The sequence below is a fragment of the Oncorhynchus kisutch genome, linkage group LG27, assembly GCF_002021735.2.
Source record: "Oncorhynchus kisutch isolate 150728-3 linkage group LG27, Okis_V2, whole genome shotgun sequence".
In the NCBI taxonomy this organism is placed as follows: domain Eukaryota; kingdom Metazoa; phylum Chordata; class Actinopteri; order Salmoniformes; family Salmonidae; genus Oncorhynchus; species Oncorhynchus kisutch.
This window is the reverse complement of record NC_034200.2, coordinates 37621012-37645846: the sequence shown is the minus strand read 5'-3', so window position 1 is coordinate 37645846 and position 24835 is coordinate 37621012. Positions and strand designations below refer to the sequence as shown.

The 24835-nt window shown below is 46.6% G+C and overlaps 1 protein-coding gene across 6 annotated transcripts in view; it reads left to right on the top strand.

The window, feature by feature from the left end:
* The first annotated feature begins 1445 nt into the window (after window positions 1-1445).
* The window catches only part of prpf4ba (pre-mRNA processing factor 4Ba), a 44646-nt gene continuing 21256 nt past the window's right edge, over window positions 1446-24835 (top strand). For 5 of the 6 annotated variants that reach the window (XR_004205776.1, XR_004205775.1, XR_004205778.1 and 2 more), the window contains exons 1-11: window positions 1446-1548; window positions 2052-3143; window positions 4476-4613; window positions 9258-9410; window positions 9653-9734; window positions 10616-10814; window positions 12282-12358; window positions 13019-13109; window positions 14310-14457; window positions 15818-15955; window positions 19023-19176. Coding sequence is in view for 2 of the 6 variants with exons in the window: in XM_031806845.1 (XP_031662705.1) it covers window positions 1496-1548; window positions 2052-3143; window positions 4476-4613; window positions 9258-9410; window positions 9653-9734; window positions 10616-10814; window positions 12282-12358; window positions 13019-13109; window positions 14310-14457; window positions 15818-15955; window positions 19023-19176 (2325 nt within the window). In the remaining 4 variants the exon portion in view is untranslated. The remainder of the gene's footprint in view (window positions 1549-2051; window positions 3144-4475; window positions 4614-9257; window positions 9411-9652; window positions 9735-10615; window positions 10815-12281; window positions 12359-13018; window positions 13110-14309; window positions 14458-15817; window positions 15956-19022; window positions 19177-24835) is intronic. The other variant, XM_031806847.1, reaches the window with a different exon arrangement.

Sequence of the window (24835 nt, the reverse complement as noted above, 5' to 3'; positions counted from 1 at the left end):
TATTGTTTACTCCATGTGTAACTCTGTGTTGTTGTCTGTTCACACTGCTATGCTTTATTTTGGCCAGGTCGCAGTTGCAAATGAGAACTTGTTCTCAACTAGCCTACCTGGTTAAATAAAGGTGAAATAAAATACAAATTTGTCTGTGGCAGTAAAATGTTTTATGTGCTATAACTCACACAAACTGGGTGGTTCGAATCCTTAATGCTGATTGGCTGAAATATTTAAGCAATAAGGCCCGAGGGTGTGTTGTATATGGCCAATATACCACAGCTAAGGGCTGCTCTTAAGCACGACGCAGCGAGGAGTGCCTGGATACAGCCCTTAGCTGTGGTATATTGGCCATATACCACAAACCCCAGAGGTGCCTTATTGCTATTATAAACTGGTTACCAACGTAATTAGAGCTGTAAAAATTATTATTTTGTCATACCCGTGGTATACAGTCTGATATACCACGTATTTCAGCCAATCAGCCTTCAGGGCTCGAACCACCCAATTTATAACAGATCATATACCAGGAGTATCCTCTAATTATGTTATAACCAGTTTATAATAGCAATAATGCACCTTTGGGGTTTGTGATATACTGTATGGACAATATACCACGGCTAAGGGCTGTAAACACTGAATGTGCAACCACTAACTTTACATTTGTTAAAACATCTTGTCAGTCATCACCAGAAGTTTCAGGTAGCTAGCTAGCCAGCAAATGTTAACATAGACCTACAGTCCATAGCTAGTTAGATTATCCGACAATGATGTCCCCGTTATGTCAGCCATAATTATATACTTAAAGTATGAAATGTAAACATTTCCGATTCCGAAACAAACTGGATCCAAGCATGCAAATGAGCCAACCCATGCTGACCTTTTAGGGACCACTGTCAATGGTATGCTTAGTTTCTGTGCAGTAAATTACTTATTGTCTTGTTGAAACATTTGATGTAATAAGTCATTGTATAATAGTTTGTAAAAATCAAAGTATACGCAAAAGGAAGATGAATTATTTCGAAATCTCTCATATAGAGGATACAGACGAAAAATAATTTAAAGACAACGCTTTGGTTTGTCTCGCTTTCCTATCCATTGCGCATGTCCAAAGTAAACGATGTGCCTATTCGATTACAATGAACTCCGGGGCACTGGGTAGGAGCTCCATTTCAACTCGAACAATAATCTGTGTCGCTCGCTCATTTTGTCAACAAGGTAACATGGTGCATCGTCCATAAACATCTATGTTCCATACATTTTGGGGGAATTTCCCATGCAATCACATCTGCATGGGAAATCACAGAGTCCTCCTACTAATTACAACACGTGCTAAATTACAACATATTTGTTTTTAGCCAACTTCGTCACGGGCTTTAAACGGGGCACCTGGCTCACGCCCGGGAGGCAGACAGTCCCACATTGAATGCCATCAACTTTTAGCTAATGCGAAACCCGCTGAAACGGGCGCCTGGACGAGATTAATCGAATCCCCTCACTGAAAATGGCTGCCATTGACTTTATAACGTTAACTGGTGACAGCGAGAAAAAACAAGCGTAAGATATTTTTTAAATTGTGTTTTAGGTAGCTAAAATGTATAGTTTTCCATATGGGTTATTCTGCGTGTGGTCATAACCAGTTATTGTTTTGAAAAAAATCGTCTTATATACGCGTTGTTAGGTGCTAGCCAGAGTCTGTTTCGCTTCTAGCTAGCTAGCTAGCTTACAAGCCTATGTTATGGTAATGAAACTAGGATAAATACTGGACAAGGTTAGCCGAGACCCCCAGCCGTTTGCTATAATCAATAGCTAGACCATCTGATTCAACTTGCCAATCATCAAGCCCCTGACTAGCTAATTGAATCAGGTGGGCTTGTTCAAGCTGCAACAAAATTGTGTAACGACTGGGGTCCCCAAGGAAAGGTCTGAGAAACACTCAAGTTGCACAACTAGTTGTTGTATATTAAACCAGCAATAGTTGTCAAATGAACCGATTTACCATGGAGCATTCCAGTTGATTAATCATTACATTACTCCTTCCCATGTCCTGTCATGTGCAGGGGAGAGAAAGCAGAGAGTGGCAATGAAGAGGAAAACCAGGACCTGTCAGAGGAGGAAGGAGGCGCAGGGAAGGCAGAGGCCAGTTCGTCGACGCTCATGGTCGCCGCGACCTCAGCTAAGACCAAGAAAAATAAACACAGGCACCGAAGCAAACACAAGAGACACAAGCAGTCTTCGCCTGAGGACAAGGAGCGACGCCACAAGCACCGGCACAAGCACAAAAAGCACAAGCGTAAAGACGGCCCCTTGACTGACGGCTTCACCACCGGTGGCGACGACAACGCTTTCCCATACTCTTCCTCTGCCAAGCCGCCGAGACTGGAAGACGATGAGATGGCGCTTCTGGAGGAGCTGGAGAAACAGAGGGCCCTGATCCAAGCCGAGCTAGACAGTGAAATGACTGAGGGTGGCAGGGGGGTACAGTCGGGCATGGCTCTCATACTCCAGGGATACCACTCTGGGGTGGAGGAGGATGGGGAGATTCAGGGGGAGAGGATGTGCAACGGGCAGCACTTCCGGAAAGGGGCAACGGGGCACGTGGCTGGCTCAGGCTCGCAGACTGCTAAAGACACCGGTAGAGTCCAGCGAGAGTCGACAGACGCCGGCAAAGCTAAGCAGAACAATCCCAATAAAAACGGCAGGAAGAGAAAGATCGACGGCAAGACCAAGGATCAGATGAGAGGACTGAGCACGTCCAGGGATAGAGACAACAGGAGACATTCCAGGAGTGCAGATTGCTTCAAGGAAAGGGCACAGGCGTCCAAGTCTCCTCCTGGCACTAGCAAGCAGCCTTCCCTGCCGGCTCAAAGCAGAGAGACACAAAGCCAGGACAAACACAAGAAGGCGATCAAGTCCCCCGCCAAGGACGCTTCCTCTGGGAATGAGAACTGCTCTCCTGGCCTACGAGGAAGGCCGCCAGGTCCTGCCTCCCAGCTGCAGCGCAGCAAGTCCCCATCACAGTGCCGGGACCTCCGGGCCTCCACCGGAGCCGAGCGAAGGGCCAGGTCACCGCCACCACTCAGAGGGGGCCACCCGAGCCCCCCAGAGAGTCAAAGGAGAGAGGTGGACCGACTGAGACTCTCACCTGGCAGGTCAAGACATTGTTTGGCCTCATGCCGAATCCACACACACACACACACACACGCATCACAAAAAAAAACATCCAAGTTGATGAGTTAAGAAATCTGTCCTTTTGTGTTTTATACAGATAAACAGGCAATTTTGTTTTCACGGAGGAGATGCATCTTCTCCACAAATTAATTTACTGTTAACATATTGTGACAAACTATTAGGTTCGGGGTTGTCACTCTCCCGCTGGAATAGACCATGAGCATTGGGGGCTGTATTCATTAGTTCACACTGTAGCGAAACAGTTTACAATGAATAGTAGTGTTTCTTATGGGTTAAATTTAGCATAGTCCCTCTCCGTTTCAGCTAGTCGCTTCCGCTTGGTTTCTAGTGAATACGATGGTGTTAGACACCACACCGAGGATTTGTTAAGGGGCCGGGCTCACATTTTAAAACTACATCTCATTTAAAATAATAACAAGATGTTATATCGTCACATACACCGGATAGATGCAGTGAAATGTGTTTTACAGGGTCAGCCGTAGCAGTATGATAGGAGCAGTAAAATGTGTGGTTTTACAAGGTCAGCCATAGTAGTACAGCGCCCCTGGAGCAAATTAGGGTTAAGTTCTTTGCTCAAGGGCACCTCAACCTTGTCTACTCGGGTATTCAACACCGGTGACTTTTCAGTTACTAGCCCAACTCACTAATTGCAAGTAGACAGCTGCTTTAGCCAGTATTTATTTGATTTATTTAACCTTTATTTAACTAGGCAAGTCAGTTAAGAAACAAATTCTCATTTACAATGATGGGCTACCAAAAGGCAAAAGGCCTCCTGCTGGGATGGGGGCCTGGGATTTAAAAATAATAATAAATAAATACAATATAAATATAGGGCAAAACACACATCACAACAAGAGAGACACAACACGAACATAAAGAGAGACCTAAGACGACAACATTACACAGCATGGTAGCAACATGACTTGGTAAAAAAAAACTTATTTGGTCACAGTCAACAGCACAAAGGTCAAGAGGTTAGAGATAACAATACACCATAGAAAGCAGCCACAACTGTCAGTAAGCGTGTCCATGATTGAGTCTTTGTAAGGGTCTATCGGCAGAATCTGAAGCAGATCAAATCCACGAAGAAGAAAGGAGTGTTGACGTAAAACCAGTACTTAATTGCCATGTGGAAGATGGCATGTGTCATCATGTCCCATCCAAACATAGTCCAGTTTATGTCATCCACACATTGAATCGTGTCCAAATCACACACCTTTTTTTTATTTTTAGGTAATGCATGGTGAACATTGAATGTGTAACCATTTGTCCTGTTCCTGCGTGACCTTCAGGATTCGGAGCCAGGACGAAGCGGGGGGCCGTAGGGATGCCAGCGCAGCTCTAGGTGCCCGGCGACGGCTCAGCCGCTCACCATTCAGGCGGAGGTGTTGCTCTCCCAGGAGACGCAGCAGGTCTCCATTCAGGAGGAGGTGGGTGGAGGTACTTTTGTCCCAATATGTCTGATAACTGTACTGTCCCCGCCTGTGTTGTGTATATGTCTGTGAGTCTAAAAATACACAAGTTATTCTATCCCGATTCTCTGTCCGATGGTCTACTTGGACCGAAACGTCATTCTTTATTTTAATCTTTACTCACAATAAAAATATATATATATAATGGGGAGTGTTGCAACTTACCTGTTTTGAGGTTATCATAGTTCTTCTAATTGTATTGTCACGTAACCGGATAGGTGCAGTGAGGTATGTTTTTTTACAGGATCAGTTCAGTGTAATGTGGTGTTTTACAGGATCAGCCGTAGCAGTATGATAGGTGCAGTGAAATGTGTTGTTTTACAGGTTCAGTGAAGTGTGTTTTTTTACAGGATCAGTTCAGTGAAGTGTGGTGTGGTGTTTTACAGGATCAGTTCAGTGAAGTGTGGTGTTTTACAGGATCAGTTCAGTGAAGTGTGGTGTTTTACAGGATCAGTTCAGTGAAGTGTGGTGTTTTACAGGATCAGTTCAGTGAAGTGTGGTGTTTTACAGGATCAGTTCAGTGAAATGTGGTGTTTTACAGGATCAGTGAAGTGTGGTGTTTTACAGGATCAGTGAAGTGTGGTGTTTTACAGGATCGGTTCAGTGAAGTGTGTTTTTTTACAGGATCGGTTCAGTGAAGTGTGGTGTTTTACAGGATCAGCCGTAGCAGTATGATAGGTGCAGTGAAATGTGTTGTTTTACAGGTTCAGTGAAGTGTGTTTTTTTTACAGGATCAGTTCAGTGAAGTGTGGTGTTTTACAGGATCAGTGAAGTGTGGTGTTTTACAGGATCAGTGAAGTGTGGTGTTTTACAGGATTGGTTCAGTGAAATGTGGTGTTTTACAGGTTCAGTTCAGTGAAGTGTGGTGTTTTACAGGATCAGTTCAGTGAAGTGTGGTGTTTTACAGGATCAGTTCAGTGAAGTGTGGTGTTTTACAGGATCAGTTCAGTGAAGTGTGGTGTTTTACAGGATCAGTTCAGTGAAGTGTGGTGTTTTACAGGATCAGTTCAGTGAAGTGTGGTGTTTTACAGGTTCAGTTCAGTGAAGTGTGGTGTTTTACAGGATCAGTTCAGTGAAATGTGGTGTTTTACAGGATCAGCCCTAGCGGTACGGCACCACTGGAGCAAGTTAGGGTTATTTGCCTTGCTCAAGGGCACATTGACAGATTCTTCACCTTGTTGGCTTGGGTATTCGAACCATCAACCATTCGGTTACTGGCCCAACGCTCTAACTGCTAATTTACCTGCCATCCTAATCATGTTTTTCTTCAAGGTTCAATAGTTTTATACCGTGCATTCGGAAAGTATTCAGACACCTTGACTTTTTCCACATTTTGTTACGTTACACCTTTATTCTACAATGGATCAAATAAAATACATGTTTGCACATTTATATAAATATTCAGACCCTTTCACTCAGTATTTTGTTGAAGCACCTTTGGCAGTGATTACATCCTCAAATCTTCTTTGATATGACGCTACAAGCTTGGCACACCTCTATTTGGTGAGTTTCTCTCATTCTTCTCTGCAGATCCTCTCAAGCTTTGTCAAGTTGTATGGGGAGTGTCGTTGCACAGCTATTTTCAGGTCTCTCCAGAGATGTTCAGGGAGATCGGGGTTCAAGTCCAGGCTCTGGCTGGGTTACTCAAGGACATTCAGAGACTTGTCCTGAAGCCACTCTTGCGTTGTCTTGGCTGTGTGCTTAGGGTCGTTATCCTGTCTGAAGGTGAACCTTCGCCCCAGTCTGAGGTCCTGAGCTCTCTGGAACAGGTTTTCTTCAAGGATGTCTCTGTATGTTGCTCCGTTTATCTCTCCCTCAAACCTGGCTAGTCTCCCAGTCCCTCCCGCTGAAAAACATACCCACAGCATGATGCTGCCACCACAATGCTTCATCGTAGGGATGGTGCCTGGTTTCCTCCAGACATGACGCTTGGCATTCAGGCCAAAGAGTTCAATCTTGGTTTCATCAGACCAGATAATCTTGTTTCCCATGGTCTTAGAGTCCTTTAGGTGCCTTTGGCAAACTCCAAGTGGGCTGTCATGTGCCTCTTACTGAGGAGTGGCTTCCGTCTGGCCACTCTACCATAAAGGCCTGATTGGTGGAGTGCTGCAGAGATGGTTGTCCTTCTGGAATGTTCTCCCATCTCCACAGATGAACTCTGGGGCTCTGTCAGAGTGACCACAGAGTTCTTGGTCATCTCCCTGTCCAAGACCCTTCTCCCCTGATTTCTCAGTTTGGCCGGGCAGCCAGCTCTAGGAAGAGTCTTGGTGGTTCACCAGGCCACTGTTCTGAGGGACCTTCAATGTTGCAGAAATAGTTTGGTACCCTTCCCCAGATCTTTGCCTTGACACAATCCTACAGACAATTCCTTCGACCTCATGGCATGGTTTTTGCTCTGACATGCACTATCAACTGTGTACCAGGCAAAAGTTTGGACACCTACTCATTTCAGAGTTTATCTTTATTTTTACAGTTTTCTACATTGTAGAATAATAGTGAAGACATCAAAACTATGAATTAACACACATGGATGCAGTAATCAAAAAGTGTTAAACAAATCAAAAATATATTTTATTATTTTACCCCTTTTTCTCCCCAATTTTGTGGTATCTAATTGTCCCATTGCTGCAACTCCCATATGGACTCGGGAGAGGCGAAGGTCGAGAGCCGTGCGTCCTCCGCAACACAACCCAGTCAAGCTGCACTTGTTCTTGACACAATGTGTGCTTTGCGCAGGCCCGACACAGGAGTCGCTAGTGGGCGATGGGACAAGAACATCCCAGCCGGCCAAACCCTCCCCTAACCCCAGCCGGCTGCGACAGCCTGGACTCGAACCAGGATCTCTAGTGACACAGCGAGCACTACCTTAAACCACTGCACCACTTGGGAGGCCCCTCAAAATATGTTTTATATTTACGGTTCTTTAAAGTAGCCACCCTTTGCCTTGATGACAGCTTTGCACACGCTTGGCATTCTCTCAAGTAGCTTCATGAGGTAGTCACCCAGAATGCATTTCAATTAACAGGTGTCTTGTTAATTTGTGGAATTTCTCTCCTTCTTAATGTGTTTGTCCCAATCAGTTGTGTTGTGACAAGGTAGGGGTGGTATACAGAAGATAGCCCTATTTGGTAAAATACCAAGTCCAAGAACAGCTCAAAAAAGCAAAGAGAGTCCGTCATTACTTTAAGACATGAAGGTCAGTCAATCCGGAAAATTTCAAGATTGTATTTTTTTTCAAGTTTCTTCAACTGCAGTCGCAAAAACCATCAAGAGCTATGATGAAACTAGCTCTAATGAGGACCGCCACAGGAAAGGAAGACCCAGAGTTACCTCTGCTGCAGAAGACAAGTTAATTTATAGTTACCAGCCTCAGAAATCGGCAATTAACTGCACCTCAGGTTGCAGCCTAAAAAAATGCTTCACAGAGTTCAAGTGACAGACGCATCTCAATATCAACTGTTCAGAGGAGACTGCGTGAATCAGGCCTTCATGGTCAAATTGCTGCAAAGAAACCACTATTAAAGGACACCAATAAGAAGAGACTTGCTTGGGCCAAGAAACATGAGCAATGGAAATCCAAATTTGAGATTTTTGTTTCCAACCGTCTTGTCCACCACTTGGTCTTTTAGAATTCAAGGCACACTTAACCAGCATGGCTACCATAGCATTCATTCTGCAGCGATACGCCATCCCATCTGGTTTGCGCTTGGTGGGACTATATCATTTGTTTTTCAGCCGTACAATGACCCAAAACACACCACCAGGCTGTGTAAGGGCTATTTGACCAAGAAGGATTGCTGCATCGGATGACCTGGCCTCCACAATCACCCGACCTCAACCCAATTGAGATGGTTTGGGATGAGTTGGACCCCAGAGTGAAGGAAAAGCAGCCAACAAGTGCTCAACATATGTGGAAACTCCTTCAAAACTGTTGGAAAAGCATTCCAGGTGACTTCCTCATGAAGCTGGTTGAGAGAATGCCAAGCGGGCGCAATGCAATGGTTGGCTACTTTGAAGAGTCTCAAATATAAAATATTTTGATTTAAAACTTTTTTGGGGGGGTTTTTACTTGATTCCATATGTGTTATTTCATAGTTTTGATGTCGTCACTATTATTCTACAATGTCGAAAATGGTAAAAATGAGTCGGTATGTCCTTACTTTTGATTGGTTGTGTGTGTGTGCCTTTCCAAATCATGTCCAATCAATTGAATTTACCACAGGTGGACTCCAATCAAGTTGTGAAAACAGGATGCACCTGAGCTCAATTTCGTGTCTCATAGCAAAGGGTCTGAATACTTATGTAAATAATGTACTTCTGCTTTTTGGTTTTTAAATGCGCTTGCTAAAATGTGTAAACCTGTTTTCACTTTGTCATTATGGGGTATTGTGTGTAGATTGATGAGGATTTTTTTATATATAATATATACACACACACATTTTAGAATAAGGCTGTATCGTAACAACATTTGGAAAAAGGGGAAGGGGTCTGAATACTTTCCGAATGCACTGTATATCATTAATTGAAATGACCGTTGAACATCGGTCATCTTACATATTGCACCTGGCTTTTGCTTTTCTTTCCTGCGACTCTTCTACGTAGGTCATTGGATCGGGACAGGATGGGACGGAGGCCGCAGTGGGGTTCTAGATCCCAGGAGGGGAGGCAGAGACTGAGCCGGGACAGAGAGGACAAGTTCAAGGGCAGCCTCTCGGAGGGAATGAAGGTCGACAAGGAGGACTCTGAAGATGAAGTGTAGGCAGTTCACTTGGGATTTTAATTTGATTTGCTTACTGTTTACCTCAGATGTGTTGAATGGATGGATCATACACAAATGATACAACATTAATCCATTTCAATGTCATTAATTAAATTATAAATTATATATTTAAATTACCTTTTTTTAATTTTTAATTTAGCAATATAACTTTTGTCAATGGTTGTGGGGTGGACGACCACATTGTATGTGTGTGTTGACGTGGTTTGTCCTATAATAGGCTGGAAGATTACGATGTGGATGAGGACGACGAGGAGGCTCTCATCGAACAGCGGAGGCTACAGCGTCTGGCCATCGTCCGGGTGCGTAAAAAGACGTATGACGTCATCATCCCCTCTGCGCCGACCTAACTTAACCAGAGCCACACAGCCATGTTGCTACAATATGTATTTGAACCTTTCTTTATTGGCTATTGTCATGCACGGCATGCAAACATGACAGGCACAGCTGTTTGATTGTTAGTTCAACAATTCGAATGGCGTTGGACACTGTGCAGTGCCTATACTCTGGCCACACTCCTAATCCCAGGTTTTGTGTTGCTTAGTGCCAAGGGAGTCACTCAAAAGCTTAATGGCACACCCACCTTTTTGATTGGCTGATCGGGTCCTGGTGTGTTGATCACTAGTTTCTGATTGTTGTGTAAGATGACTACATCGGTAGGCAGGAAGAAGGCTGGGCTGAGCGACAGAGAGGGAGGGAGGGCAGTGTATTCTGTATTCCTGGAAAATGTAACCCCCCTCCCCCTCTCTCACTCTTCCTGTCCACAAACCTCTCGCTCTCTGCCTATCCACAAACCTCGCTCTCTCCCTGTCCACCAACAACCAGAATTCCTGTATGCCCTCCCAGCACACCACTAAGAATACCAATAATTGTGACCATATAGAGATGATTTTGTATGCACAATTTAATTTTTTTATTATTTAGAAAAGGGTGCACATTTTAAAATGTATCATGTTTATAATCACTAGAGAATAAACTGGATGAGCTCCGATAGTGACTATTCTATCAACGTGATCTGTGGTACTGTAATATCCTATGTGGTGTGTCTCTTTGTTAACAGCTCGTGCGCAATCTGTCATATTAAGGAAGTCTTGGGATTCTGCTCGACTTTTATAAATATTGTCTGTTTTTATACATATTCTTCTTGCTGACGTGTGTGTGTGTTTTTTTTTTCTGTGATCAGAAGTACAAGGGAGGGAACGAGGACAGTAACATGTCGGAGCCCGGCAGCCCGCAGAGCAGCCAGCGCAGCCGCTCGCCCTCGCCGGACGACATCCTGGAGCGTGTGACGGCCGACGTCAAAGAGTACGAGCGGGAAAACATGGACACCTTTGAAGAAAACATCAAGGCTAAGCACAACCTCATCGAACAGGAGAGAGATGGTAAACATAGGTGCTGTATATAAGTGTGTGTACATCAGACCTGTCAACTAAGACATAGACCTATGACAAATACTTTCAACTAATTGATCTTCGCTTGGTACATTATGGAAACCATAGAATACTCTGTTGTTAAATACTATGAAGTGTCTGACCCAGGTGGGTGTTTGTCTGATACAGTAGTAGTAGTAACAGCAGCACTCTGTATGTTTTGTTTGTCTGATACAGTAGTAGTAGTAACAGCAGCAATCAGGATGTTTGTTTGTCTCATGTAGTAGTAGTAACAGCAGCACTCGGCATGTTTGGTTTGTTTGTTTGTCTGATACAGTAGTAGCAGAAACAGCAGCACTCGGGATGTTTGTTTGTCTGATACAGTAGTAGCAGCAACCGCAGCACTCGGGATGTTTGTCTGATACAGTAGTAGCAGAAACAGCAGCACTCGGGATGCTTGTCTGATACAGTAGTAGCAGAAACAGCAGCACTCGGGATGTTTGTCTGATGCAGTAGTAGTAGCAACCGCAGCACTCAGGATGTTTGTCTGATACAGTAGTAGCAGAAACAGCAGCACTCGGGATGTTTATCTGATGCAGTAGTAGTAGTAGTCAGCTTAGTAGTAGTAGTCAGCTTAGTAGTAGTAGTCAGCTTAGTAGTAGTAGTCAGCTTAGTAGTAGTAGTCAGCTTAGTAGTAGTAGTCAGCTTAGTAGTAGTAGTCAGCTTAGTAGTAGTAGTCAGCTTAGTAGTAGTAGTCAGCTTAGTAGTAGTAGTCAGCTTAGTAGTAGTAGTCAGCTTAGTAGTAGTAGTCAGCTTAGTAGTAGTAGTCAGCTTAGTAGTAGTAGTCAGCTTAGTAGTAGTAGTAGTAGTCAGCTTGGTAGTAGTAGTCAGCTTAGTAGTAGTAGTAGTCAGCGTAGTAGTAGTAGTAGTAGTCAGCTTAGTAGTAGTAGTCAGCTTAGTAGTAGTCAGCTTAGTAGTAGTGATTCAGAAGTGTAAAGGGGATACCTAGTCAGTTGTACAACTGAATGCATTCAACTGAAATCTGTCTTAAGCATTTAACCCAACCCCTCTGAATCAGAGAGGTGCGGGGAGGGGGGCTGACTTAATCCACATCCACGTCTTCAGCACCCGGGGAACAGTGGGTTAACTGTCTTGCTTAGGGACAGAACAACAGATTTTTTTTACCTTGTCAGCTCTGGGATTTGATCCAGCAGTCTTTCGGTTACTGGCCCAACGCTCCTACCCACCAGACTTCCTGGACATTGATCGATTTTTCAAATATAGTTCATAAATCTATTACTCAATTACTTATTAATATGATGTTAATTTCTCATGTACTCTTGACTTCTTAATCAATGAAATATATATATATATATATATAATTTTTTTTTTTTAAGTTATATTGACATTAGCAGTTGTCAAGATGCTTTTACAGATAAACAGTGCTTGATCTTAAACTCGAGCCCATTTCTTTCCTAGAAGGAACCAACCCCAAAAAACCTTCCGGCCCCGACATGTTTACTGAATCGGATGACATGTTCGCCGCCTACTTTGACGTGAGTACTCCTCCCGTTGCTTTGATGCCATTGCGTTGTTTGGAATCTGACCACCATGACTTTGTGCCAATGTGTCTTCAACTTTTTTTATTTTTTTTTTTATGAAGTTGTCTATGGAATAGGATCCTGTCAGATAGGGTTGCTAAGAGTGGTGTCCGTGTCTCGGGTCGCCCTTGTTATTATTACTGTCCAAACAAGCGTCTGTCAGCGGGTAACTTTAGACCGGGCCACAGCGTTTTCTCTGGTGACCTTTCTGTGAGGCGACTGAGAACTGCTTGTCAGATTTTTTTTGTTGAGTCGGGATAAGCGCGCAAGTTGGGACTTTTAAGCGTAAATCATTTGTTAATGTCAGTGCGGGGCCAAAAGTTTGGCGCGTCAATCTCAAGTCAGAATACCACTTCAACTGTGGTTTCGTATTGTAGCCTGACAGTCAGACCTTGGTTCAAATTAGCGTTTAAATGGGCCTGCATGGGGTGCCAGATGGACAGCATTTGCACTTTTGGGACTGTTCCTTTGGTTCCATTGCTCCAGGCAAGCTCAATCAAGCACATATTCCCATCAGAATAATAACTGATTCTTGAAAGGGGGAAAAAAAATAACATTGGGAAAAACCATTGGTTTCCCGTCATACTAACACTAAGTGATTTGTGGCCACTGCAGAGTGCAAGGTTTCGAGCAGCAGGTATCGGGAAGGACTTCAAGGAGAACCCCAACCTCCGAGACAACTGGACAGACGCAGAGGGATACTACCGTAAGTCCCATTTGGAATTAAAGCTCCTTATTTTGTTCCTTCATTTGTTTGTTAGCTTATTCATTCATTAATCACTACTGAACAAAAAATATCAAATGCAACATGCAACCATTTTGAAGATTTTACAGAGTTACAGTTCATATAAGGAAATCAGTCAATTGAAATTAATTCCTTAGTCCCTAATCTATGGATTTCACATGACTGGGCAGGGGTGCAGCCGTGGGTGGGCCTTGGAGGGCACCCACTGAGGGGCCAGGCTCAGCCAATCAGAATGAGTTTTTCCCTACAAAAGGGCTTTATTACAGACAGAAATACTCCTCAGCACCCTACCCAAATAAGATTTTTGTTCAGATGGAATATTTCTGAGATCTTTTATTTCAGCTCATGAAACATGGAACTAACCCTTTACATGTTGCGTTTTAATATTTTATGTTGGATGTTTATTTATATTCCAGTCTCTGACGTGTTTTGATATTTCTTAATGTCCGTGTGTTTTTATTTTATATTTTTTACTGCTAGATATTACTTTCAGAGCTAGAGGAACAAGCATTTCGCTGCAGCTGCTTTCACATCTGTGTACGTGACCAATAAACTTTGATTTGCCCCGAAAATGTGAAGATGGTTGTTTACTTGCAAAATTGCCATTTCTTGTTGGTCACTAATTCAAACAACAAGGAGGATTAAACAATCTGTTTTACTCGCCTGCTACCTCGGACGCGTAACTTTTGCTTAGCGTGAGACGCTCCTGTTCAGTTCAACAAGTCCTGAGCGTAACCGTGCCGGCTCTGTTTTGAGCATAATATTCAGCTCTGGTTCTATTTTGAAGATTTCGACACGCAGCTCACGCCTGAGAGCAAAAGGATATTGTGGCTAGCATTCTGCTCGCATTGACCAAAAGGTACTGTTCCAGTGTAGCAAAAAATAGTGTGTGGTTAGGCTACTGGAAATATGTTTTTAATTTTTTATTCTTCCTAATGGCGCAACCATAGAGCAAGCTCACTTGCCCGGCTGCCATAAATCCCATAAATTGTCTTTCACCTAAACAATGGGAATGAACCATAAAGATCTGTTTTAGGCCTACTGGAATTCTTTTCCGTTTTTGTTTTACTTGCCCCAGGCAACAGGGAAACGCTTAAGGTCAATCCCTACTTATTCATAACCAATTAGCTAATACATTCAATGTCTTTTGCTATTTGACAGGACTCAATATCGGGGAGAAACTGGACAAGCGGTACAGTGTGTACGGCTACACTGGGCAGGGCGTGTTCAGCAACGTCATCCGAGCCCGTGACGTGGCCCGCGCCAGCCAGGAGGTTGCTATTAAGATCATTCGGAACAACGAGCTCATGTGAGTGTCGTTTACCAATAGCTAGTCTTGGACCCGGTTCTGTAGGCAGAAAACATTTTGAAACTGGGGAGATACTACCTGCTGTTCATTGACTACAGCTCAGCGTTAAACACCAAGCTCATCACTAAGCTAAGGACCCTGGGATTAAAACACCTCCCTCTGCATCTGGATTCTGGACTTCCTGACGAGCCGCCCCCAGGTTGTTTATTTGATTTAGGATCCCCATTAGCTGACGCCAATTGCGACAGCTAGTCTTCCTGGGGTCTGACACATTACGAAAAATACCTTAGAGAAAGTGGTGAGGGTAGGCGACAACACATCCACCACGGGGGCCCCTCAGGGGTCCGTGCTTAGTCCCCTCCTGTACTCCCTGTTCACCCACTACTGCGTGGCCACGCAAAACACCCAACACCATTAAGTTTACCGATGACACGATAGTGGTAGGCCTGATCACAGATGATGAGCTGGCATATTGGGAGGAGGTCAGAGACCTGGCAGTGTGGTGCCTGGACAACAACATCTCCCTCAACGTCAGCAAGACAAAGGAGCTGATCGTGGACTACAGGAAACAGAACGTGCTCCCATTTACATCGCGTGGCTGTAGTGGAGCGGGTCGAGAGCTTCAAGTTACTGTGTCCACATCACAAAGGATCGATCATGGTCCACATACGCCAACAGTCGTGAAGAGGGCATGACAACAGGCCCTCAGATCCTCAAAAGGTTCTACAGCTGCGCCATTGAGAGCATCTTGACTGGCTGCATCACCGCCTGGTATGGCAACTGCTTAGCAACCCACAAGGCGCCACCGAGGGTAGAGTGTACAGCCCAGTACAGTGCTCTTTGCCATCCAGGACCTCCTATACCAGGGGAAGGCCCTAAAAATTGTCAGACTCCAGCCACCCATGTCCTAGACTATTCTCTCTGCTACCGCACGGCAAGCAGTACCGATGCACCGAGTCTGGAACCAACTGTTCCCTGAACAGCTTCTTCTACCCCCAAGCCATAAGACTGGTTAATAATTAGTTTGGTTTGGTTAACTATTTAACTATCTGCGTTGACCATTTTTAATTTTGCACTCCTTTTTTTTTCATCACTTACACTGCTGTTACTGTGTTCCTAGTTACATATCTACCTCAGTTACTATTGTGGGTAGATATTGTACAGGCTTTTTATTAAAGCCCTGCTCGAACACACCATATTCCACTAACCTGTACTTATTATTATCTGAGTCAGGTGTGTCAGAGCAGGGCTGGAACCAAAACCCTGTCCACACAATCGCTCTCCAGGGGGACCTGTACTACTGGCACACCAGTGTGTCCATGACTTTAGACTCATCGAAGTGGTCTCTTTGTCCCAAAAGGCAGAAGACTGGGCTGAAGGAGCTGGAGTTCCTGAAGAAACTCAACGATGCCGACCCTGACGACAAGTTCCACTGCCTGCGCCTCTTCCGACACTTCTACCACAAGCAGCACCTCTGCCTGGTCTTCGAGCCTCTCAGGTACCACCCTCCAGGTTACTGGCACCCCTAGATTGAGTGCAGTGTTTCCCTTCTCATTGTATAGGCAGGGTGGGCCTAGGGCTGTTGCGGTCACGAAAGGTTGTCAGCCGGTGATTGTCAAGCAAATAGCTGTCGGTTTCACGGTAATTGGCTTAATTAATGAACACATTTAGCATCTCCTGGCTTCAAGCCATTGATGCAGATCTTTTGAACATCTACATTTTAAAAAGTCTAATCAATTAATTTAATATAGCCTACACCTTCACAATGAAGCCATTTTTATTTATTTTCGACCGGTTTTAAGAAGCATGATTTGAAGAACATGTAGTCTATTTCAGAACAGAATAGCACACTCTGAGTTGTCCTGATGTGGCTATGCCAAAAGGCTGTGGGCTACGCTAGTTCATTTAGCAGACAAGATTTGCTTAGAATTCCGGCATTATTTTATAGTAGTTACGAATAGAATTGAATAAAATAAAGGATATTTTCTCCAAACTATTGGAGGGAATGCTGAGTTGTGTTGAGCGGTTAACAAAGAAATAGGTATTCTTATACATTAATAACTCTAAATTAAGCATAATTTTAGTTCTACAAATGTTGGGCTATATGTTTTGATTTTTAATACATTTTAATGGTGCATGATCCTCTTTTTAGTAGAGGCCATCACTCTGTTTTCTTGCACAATTGCATAGCCTGTAGAGATGTTGCGCAACATAAGCTCATGGGCTCTGATTAAGTGTTTAATTAGATTTTCAATTACATTTACATTGATGTCAGCGTAATTAGAGGGACAATAGAGTGCTGGGTACCAGGCAGTTCGCAAGTTTGGTAGGCTACTAATGACCAGCAGCGGCATCAGCTTGGAGAAGCCTGATTACCTTGACTCAACAAGGTATTTACCGCCGGTGTGGCGGCAATACGGTCACCCCAAGGTGGGCCCCTTGCGCATAGGCTTGCTCTCCCTGTGTTAAAGAATGTGGTTTCAAGTGATCATTTTTTTGTTGTAAAAGCCTTAGCTGCTGGAGATGGAGTCTGAAAAGAGGTGGTCTTATTGATGCAAAGAGGCTGTTTTGAAGTCTGAGGGAGTCTGCTGCTCTCTGTCCTGGGGATGGAATGGTGGTATTATTTTTGCCCATTTTATTAAATCAATACTGTGACTCCCAATTATTGATTTTTCTTCTTTCTTTCTTTTTGCTGGGCAGTTTAACGTTAGCTAGCACTAGTCGGCTGTACTTGCAAAAGACTTCCAGTATTTCTCATCCTATAGCTTGTTCTTTTTAAACACTAGAACCGCCTGGCCTTTCATCCTACAGGTACCCGCTAGAGGACGTTGCCGGTCATCTCCTTTAGCATCAGATGCATATCAACCCACAACAAGGTGCTGAAACATAAGCGCCAACGCATGATAAATAGTGCATCAACTATTGTTAAGGATTAGTTGCATGAAGAGATATTTGTGGAACTATATCAATTTTAAACAAAAAAATAACAACAATAGTTTATTTTTATTTTTTTATAGTCATGGATATGTTTTGTCCTAGAAAAAAAAAGCATAGGCCTATAGCCTATTTTAGTTTCCCTTAAAATGGATTACAGTAATGTTTTTAATTGTATCAACTTTATTTTAGATTAAATTAGTAAAAGAGTTATAGTAATTAATAAAGTCCAGCTACAGCTGCTTTTGACAAAGTAGAAAATAAAAAAGATAATATAACCAGATAGGTGCTCAGGTGATATTATTTGCTATATATTCCTTAACAAAGGCACCAGTGCATGAACAATTGTAAAGGATGTATTGCCTAAATAAATAGCATATTTTTAAGTTTAATGTTATTTGTTTTTGCTTAGTAGCCAAAGCAATGCTGCTGCGTGGGGGGGGTGTCATGTGCTGAATACAGGGACCGCACGTATATTCTGCTGCGTGGGGGGGGTGTCGTGCTGAATACAGGGACCGCACGTATATTCTTTGAAAATGTGACATTTGGAAATAGAGCTGCACCTCTTGAATCATGAGAGTTATTTGACAGAGGTAAATGTCATAGAAACAGCAGAATATGCTCTTTCTGATACTGTATAGAAATCAAAGCTGATGGCCTAATATTGTCACTCGTCAGAGTGTTGTCAAATTAATCTTGTCTATAGGCTAACTGTCATGTGTGAAATTAGTTTCGGTATCGTTTATTGTGTAGTTTCGATGGGCCAGCCGTGCCGTCTGACTGGCATCGTTTTTACTTCCTGTTCATCAACTTAAAGAGTCCAGGATATGTTTTGCATTATTCTAAAGGCCTACTGCAACAAACAGCATTTCATGTAATTTCCCTGACAATTAATTTGATTAGTAATAGAGTTATAGTAAATCAAATGTAAAAGCTTTTTATTTTTTTAAATTGTTTACATAAAATAGTTAAAATTATTAACATGAGTGCCAACGCTGATCAATAGGCATAACACACACACTCATTATTACACTATGAGAGAGAGAGAGGCTGGGTACCAACATCCTACTGCACATTGTCTTGGGTAAAATTAGGTTAAAAAAAGGATCAATACTTTTCTGTTAGATTTTTTATTTTTTATTCCGACAATAGAGTAAGGTAAAATACAAAAGTATCGTGAGGTCGCTGGCAATTTCCAGTCTAACTCTGTCCCGTGTTTTACCTCTTGAGTAGATATTGTTTTCGTTGTAACCAGCATCTCAATTATTTTTAGTGCAGACGGATTACTAAACTGTCTGAAATGGCTCCATATTCCCTACCATAGTGAACAACAACTACTTCTTCTTCTTCTGTGGTTAGAAGTGCGCTAAAATCGATCATATTTTATTGGTCACCTACACGTGTTTTAGCAGATGTTATTGCGGGTGGAACGAAATGCTTGTGTTTCTAGCTCCAACAGTGCAGTAATATATCTAACAATTTCACAACAACACACACATCTAAAAGAATGGAATTAAGAATATATAAATATTTGGACGAGCAATGTCGGCAGTATTTAGTGAATAGGGTGCCATTTTGTGACTCACCCCTAATATTGTATGTGGTGTCTCTCTACTCTCTCTCCTCCTCAGTATGAACCTGCGCGAGGTGCTGAAGAAGTATGGCAAAGACGTGGGCCTCCACATCAAGGCGGTGCGCTCCTACAGCCAGCAGCTCTTCCTGGCCCTGAAGCTGCTCAAACGCTGCAACATCCTTCACGCCGACATCAAACCTGACAATATCCTGGTACGTCACCTGTAACCCACCGTAGTCCCCAGAGAGAGACAGTCACCTGTAACCCACCGTAGCCCCCAGAGAGAGACAGTCACCTCTAACCCACCGTAGCCCCAGAGAGACAGTCACCTCTAACCCACCGTAGCCCCAGAGAGACAGTCACCTCTAACCCACCGTAGCCCCCAGAGAGAGACAGTCACCTCTAACCCACCGCAGCCCCAGAGAGACAGTCACCTGTAACCCACCATAGCCCCCAGAGAGAGACAATCACCTCTATCCCACCGTAGCCCCCAGAGAGAGACAGTCACCTCTAACCCACCGTAGTCCCAGAGAGACAGTCACCTCTAACCCACTGTAGCCCCAGAGAGAGACAGTCACCTGTAACCCACCGTAGTCCCCAGAGAGAGACAGTCACCTGTAACCCACCGTAGTCCCCAGAGAGAGAGTCACCTGTAACCCACCTTAGCCCCCAGAGAGAGAGTCACCTCTAACCCACCGTAGTCCCCAGAGAGAGACAGTCACCTCTAACCCACCGTAGCCCCCAGAGAGAGACAGTCACCTCTAACCCACCGTAGCCCCCAGAGAGAGACAGTGACCTCTAACCCACCGTAGCCCCAGACAGAGACAGTCTGCTCTAACCCACCGTAGCCCCAGAGAGACAGTCACCTCTAACCCACCGTAGCCCCAGAGACAGTTACCTCTAACCCACCGTAGCCCCCAGAGACAGTCACCTCTAACCCACCGTAGCCCCAGAGAGAGACAGTCACCTCTAACCCACCGTAGCCCCCAGAGAGAGACAGTCATCTCTAACCCACCGTAGCCCCAGAGAGACAGTCACCTCTAACCCACCGTAGCCCCAGAGAGAGACAGTCACCTCTAACCCACCGTAGCCCCCAGAGAGAGACAGTCATCTCTAACCCACCGTAGCCCCAGAGAGACAGTCACCTCTAACCCACCGTAGCCCCAGAGAAACAGTCACCTCTAACCCACCGTAGCCCCCAGAGAGAGACAGTCATCTCTAACCCACCGTAGCCCCAGAGAGACAGTCACCTCTAACCCACCGTAGCCCCCAGAGAGAGACAGTCACCTCTAACCCACCGTAGCCCCCAGAGAGACAGTCACCTCTAACCCACCGTAGCCCCCAGAGAGACAGTCTGCTCTAAACCACCGTAGCCCCAGAGAGACAGTCACCTCTAACCCACCGTAGCCCCAGAGACAGTTACCTCTAACCCACCGTAGCCCCAGAGACAGTCACCTGTAACCCACCGTAGCCCCCAGAGAGAGACAGTCACCTCTAACCCACCGTAGCCCCCAGAGAGAGGCAGTCACCTCTAACCCACCGTAGCCCCAGAGACAGTTACCTCTAACCCACCGTAGCCCCCAGAGAGAGACAGTCACCTGTAACCCACCGTAGCCCCCAGACAGACAGTCACCTGTAACCCACCGTAGCCCCCAGACAGACAGTCACCTGTAACCCACCGTAGCCCCCAGAGAGAGACAGTCACCTGTAACCCACCGTAGTCCCCAGAGAGAGACAGTCATCTCTAACCCACCGTAGTCCCCAGAGACAGTCACCTGTAACCCACCGTAGTCCCCAGAGAGAGACAGTCACCTGTAACCCACCTTAGCCCCCAGAGAGAGACAGGCATCTCTAACCCACCGTAGTCCCCAGAGAGAGACAGTCACCTGTAACACACTGTAGCCCCCAGAGAGAGAGTCACCTCTAACCCAACGTAGCCCCAAGAGAGAGACAGTCACCTCTAACCCACCGTAGCTCCCAGAGAGAGAGTCACCTGTAACCCACCGTAGTCCCCAGAGAGAGACAGTCACCTCTAACCCACCGTAGCCCCCAGAGACAGTCACCTCTAACCCACCGTAGTCCCCAGAGAGAGACAGTCACCTCTAACCCACCGTAGTCCCCAGAGAGACAGTCACCTCTAACCCACCGTAGTCCCCAGAGAGAGACAGTCACCTCTAACCCACCGTAGTCCCCAGAGAGAGACAGTCACCTCTAACCCACCGTAGTCCCCAGAGAGACAGTCACCTCTAACCCACCGTAGCCCCCAGAGAGACAGTCACCTCTAACCCACCGTAGTCCCCAGAGAGAGACAGTCACCTCTAACCCACCGTAGTCCCCAGAGAGACAGTCACCTCTAACCCACCGTAGCCCCCAGAGAGAGAGTCACCTCTAACCCACCGTAGCCCCCAGAGAGAGTAATCTCTAACCCACCGTAGCCCCCAGAGAGAGAGTCATCTCTAACCCACCGTAGCCCCCAGAGAGAGAGTCACCTCTAACCCACCGTAGTCCCCAGAGAGAGACAGTCACCTCTAACCCACCGTAGTCCCCAGAGAGACAGTCACCTCTAACCCACCGTAGCCCCCAGAGAGAGACAGTCACCTCTAACCCACCGTAGTCCCCAGAGAGAGACAGTCACCTCTAACCCACCGTAGCCCCCAGAGAGAGTCACCTCTAACCCACCGTAGTCCCCAGAGAGAGACAGTCACCTCTAACCCACCGTAGTCCCCAGAGAGACAGTCACCTCTAACCCACCGTAGTCCCCAGAGAGACAGTCACCTCTAACCCACCGTAGCCCCCAGAGAGAGTCACCTCTAACCCACCGTAGTCCCCAGAGAGAGACAGTCACCTCTAACCCACCGTAGTCCCCAGAGAGACAGTCATCTCTAACCCACCGTAGCCCCCAGAGAGAGACAGTCACCTCTAACCCACCGTAGTCCCCAGAGAGAGACAGTCACCTCTAACCCACCGTAGTCCCCAGAGAGACAGTCACCTCTAACCCACCGTAGTCCCCAGAGAGACAGTCACCTCTAACCCACCGTAGTCCCCAGAGAGACAGTCATCTCTAACCCACCGTAGCCCCCAGAGAGAGACAGTCACCTCTAACCCACCGTAGCCCCCAGAGAGAGACAGTCACCTCTAACCCACCGTAGCCCCCAGAGAGTCACCTCTAACCCACCGTAGCCCCCAGAGAGAGAGTCACCTCTAACCCACCGTAGCCCCCAGAGAGAGAGTCACCTCTAACCCACCGTAGTCCCCAGAGAGAGACAGTCACCTCTAACCCACCGTAGTCCCCAGAGAGACAGTCACCTGTAACCCACCGTAGCCCCCAGAGAGAGACAGTCACCTCTAACCCACCGTAGTCCCCAGAGAGAGACAGTCATCTGTAACCCACCGTAGCCCCCAGAGAGAGACAGTCACCTCTAACCCACCGTAGCCCCCAGAGAGACAGTCACCTCTAACCCACCGTAGCCCCCAGAGAGACAGTCACCGCTAACCCACCGTAGCCCCCAGAGAGACAGTCACCTCTAACCCACCGTAGCCCCCAGAGAGAGACAGTCACCTCTAACCCACCGTAGCCCCCAGAGAGAGACAGTCACCTCTAACCCACCGTAGCCCCCAGAGAGACAGTCACCTCTAACCCACCGTAGCCCCCAGAGAGACAGTCTGCTCTAAACCACCGTAGCCCCAGAGAGACAGTCACCTCTAACCCACCGTAGCCCCAGAGACAGTTACCTCTAACCCACCGTAGCCCCCAGAGAGAGACAGTCACCTCTAACCCACCGTAGCCCCAGAGACAGTTACCTCTAACCCACCATAGCCCCAAGAGAGACAATCACCTCTAACCCACCGTAGCCCCCAGAGAGAGACAGTCACCTCTAACCCACCGTAGCCCCCAGAGAGACAGTCACCTGTAACCCACCGTAGCCCCCAGAGAGAGACGGTCACCTGTAACCCACCGTAGCCCCGAGAGAGAGACAGTCACCTCTAACCCACCGTAGTCCCCGGAGAGAGACAGTCACCTCTAACCCACCGTAGCCCCCAGAGAGACAGTCACCTCTAACCCACCGTAGCCCCCAGAGAGACAGTCACCTGTAACCCACCGTAGCCCCAGAGACAGTCACCTGTAACCCACCGTAGCCCCAGAGACAGTCACCTGTAACCCACCGTAGCCCCAGAGACAGTCACCTGTAACCCACCGTAGCCCCAGAGACAGTCACCTCTAACCCACCGTAGCCCCAGAGACAGTCACCTGTAACCCACCGTAGCCCCCAGAGAGAGACAGTCACCTCTAACCCACCGTAGCCCCCAGAGAGACAATCACCTCTAACCCACCGTAGCCCCCAGAGAGAGGCAGTCACCTCTAACCCACCGTAGCCCCAGAGACAGTTATCTCTAACCCACCGTAGCCCCCAGAGAGAGACAGTCACCTGTAACCCACCGTAGTCCCCAGAGAGAGACAGTCATCTCTAACCCACCGTAGTCCCCAGAGAGAGACAGTCATCTGTAACCCACCGTAGTCCCCAGAGAGAGACAGTCACCTGTAACCCAACGTAGCCCCCAGAGAGAGACAGTCACCTGTAACCCACCGTAGTCCCCAGAGAGAGACAGTCACCTGTAACCCACCGTAGTCCCCAGAGAGAGAGTTACCTCTAACCCACCGTAGTCCCCAGAGAGACAGTCACCTCTAACCCACCGTAGCCCCCAGAGAGACAGTCACCTCTAACCCACCGTAGCCCCAGAGACAGTTATCTCTAACCCACCGTAGCCCCCAGAGAGAGACAGTCACCTGTAACCCACCGTAGTCCCCAGAGAGAGACAGTCATCTCTAACCCACCGTAGTCCCCAGAGAGAGACAGTCATCTGTAACCCACCGTAGTCCCCAGAGAGAGACAGTCACCTGTAACCCAACGTAGCCCCCAGAGAGAGACAGTCACCTGTAACCCACCGTAGTCCCCAGAGAGAGACAGTCACCTGTAACCCACCGTAGTCCCCAGAGAGAGACAGTCACCTCTAACCCACCGTAGTCCCCAGAGAGAGAGTTACCTCTAACCCACCGTAGTCCCCAGAGAGACAGTCACCTCTAACCCACTGTAGCCCCCAGAGAGACAGTCACCGCTAACCCACCGTAGCCCCCAGAGAGACAGTCACCTCTAACCCACCGTAGCCCCCAGAGAGACAGTCTGCTCTAAACCACCGTAGCCCCAGAGAGACAGTCACCTCTAACCCACCGTAGCCCCAGAGACAGTTACCTCTAACCCACCGTAGCCCCCAGAGAGAGACAGTCACCTCTAACCCACCGTAGCCCCAGAGACAGTCACCTCTATCCCACCGTAGCCCCCAGAGAGACAGTCACCTCTAACCCACCGTAGTCCCCAGAGAGACAGTCACCGCTAACCCACCGTAGCCCCCAGAGAGACAGTCACCTCTAACCCACCGTAGCCCCCAGAGAGAGACAGTCACCTCTAACCCACCGTAGCCCCAGAGACAGTCACCTCTAACCCAACGTAGTCCCCAGAGAGACAGTCATCTCTAACCCACCGTAGCCCCCAGAGAGACAGTCACCGCTAACCCACCGTAGCCCCCAGAGAGACAGTCACCTCTAACCCACCGTAGCCCCCAGAGAGAGACAGTCACCTCTAACCCACCGTAGCCCCAGAGAGACAGTCACCTCTAAACCACCGTAGCCCCAGAGAGACAGTCACCTCTAACCCACCGTAGCCCCCAGAGAGAGACAGTCATCTCTAACCCACCGTAGCCCCAGAGAGACAGTCACCTCTAACCCACCGTAGCCCCCAGAGAGAGACAGTCACCTCTAACCCACCGTAGCCCCCAGAGAGACAGTCTGCTCTAAACCACCGTAGCCCCAGAGAG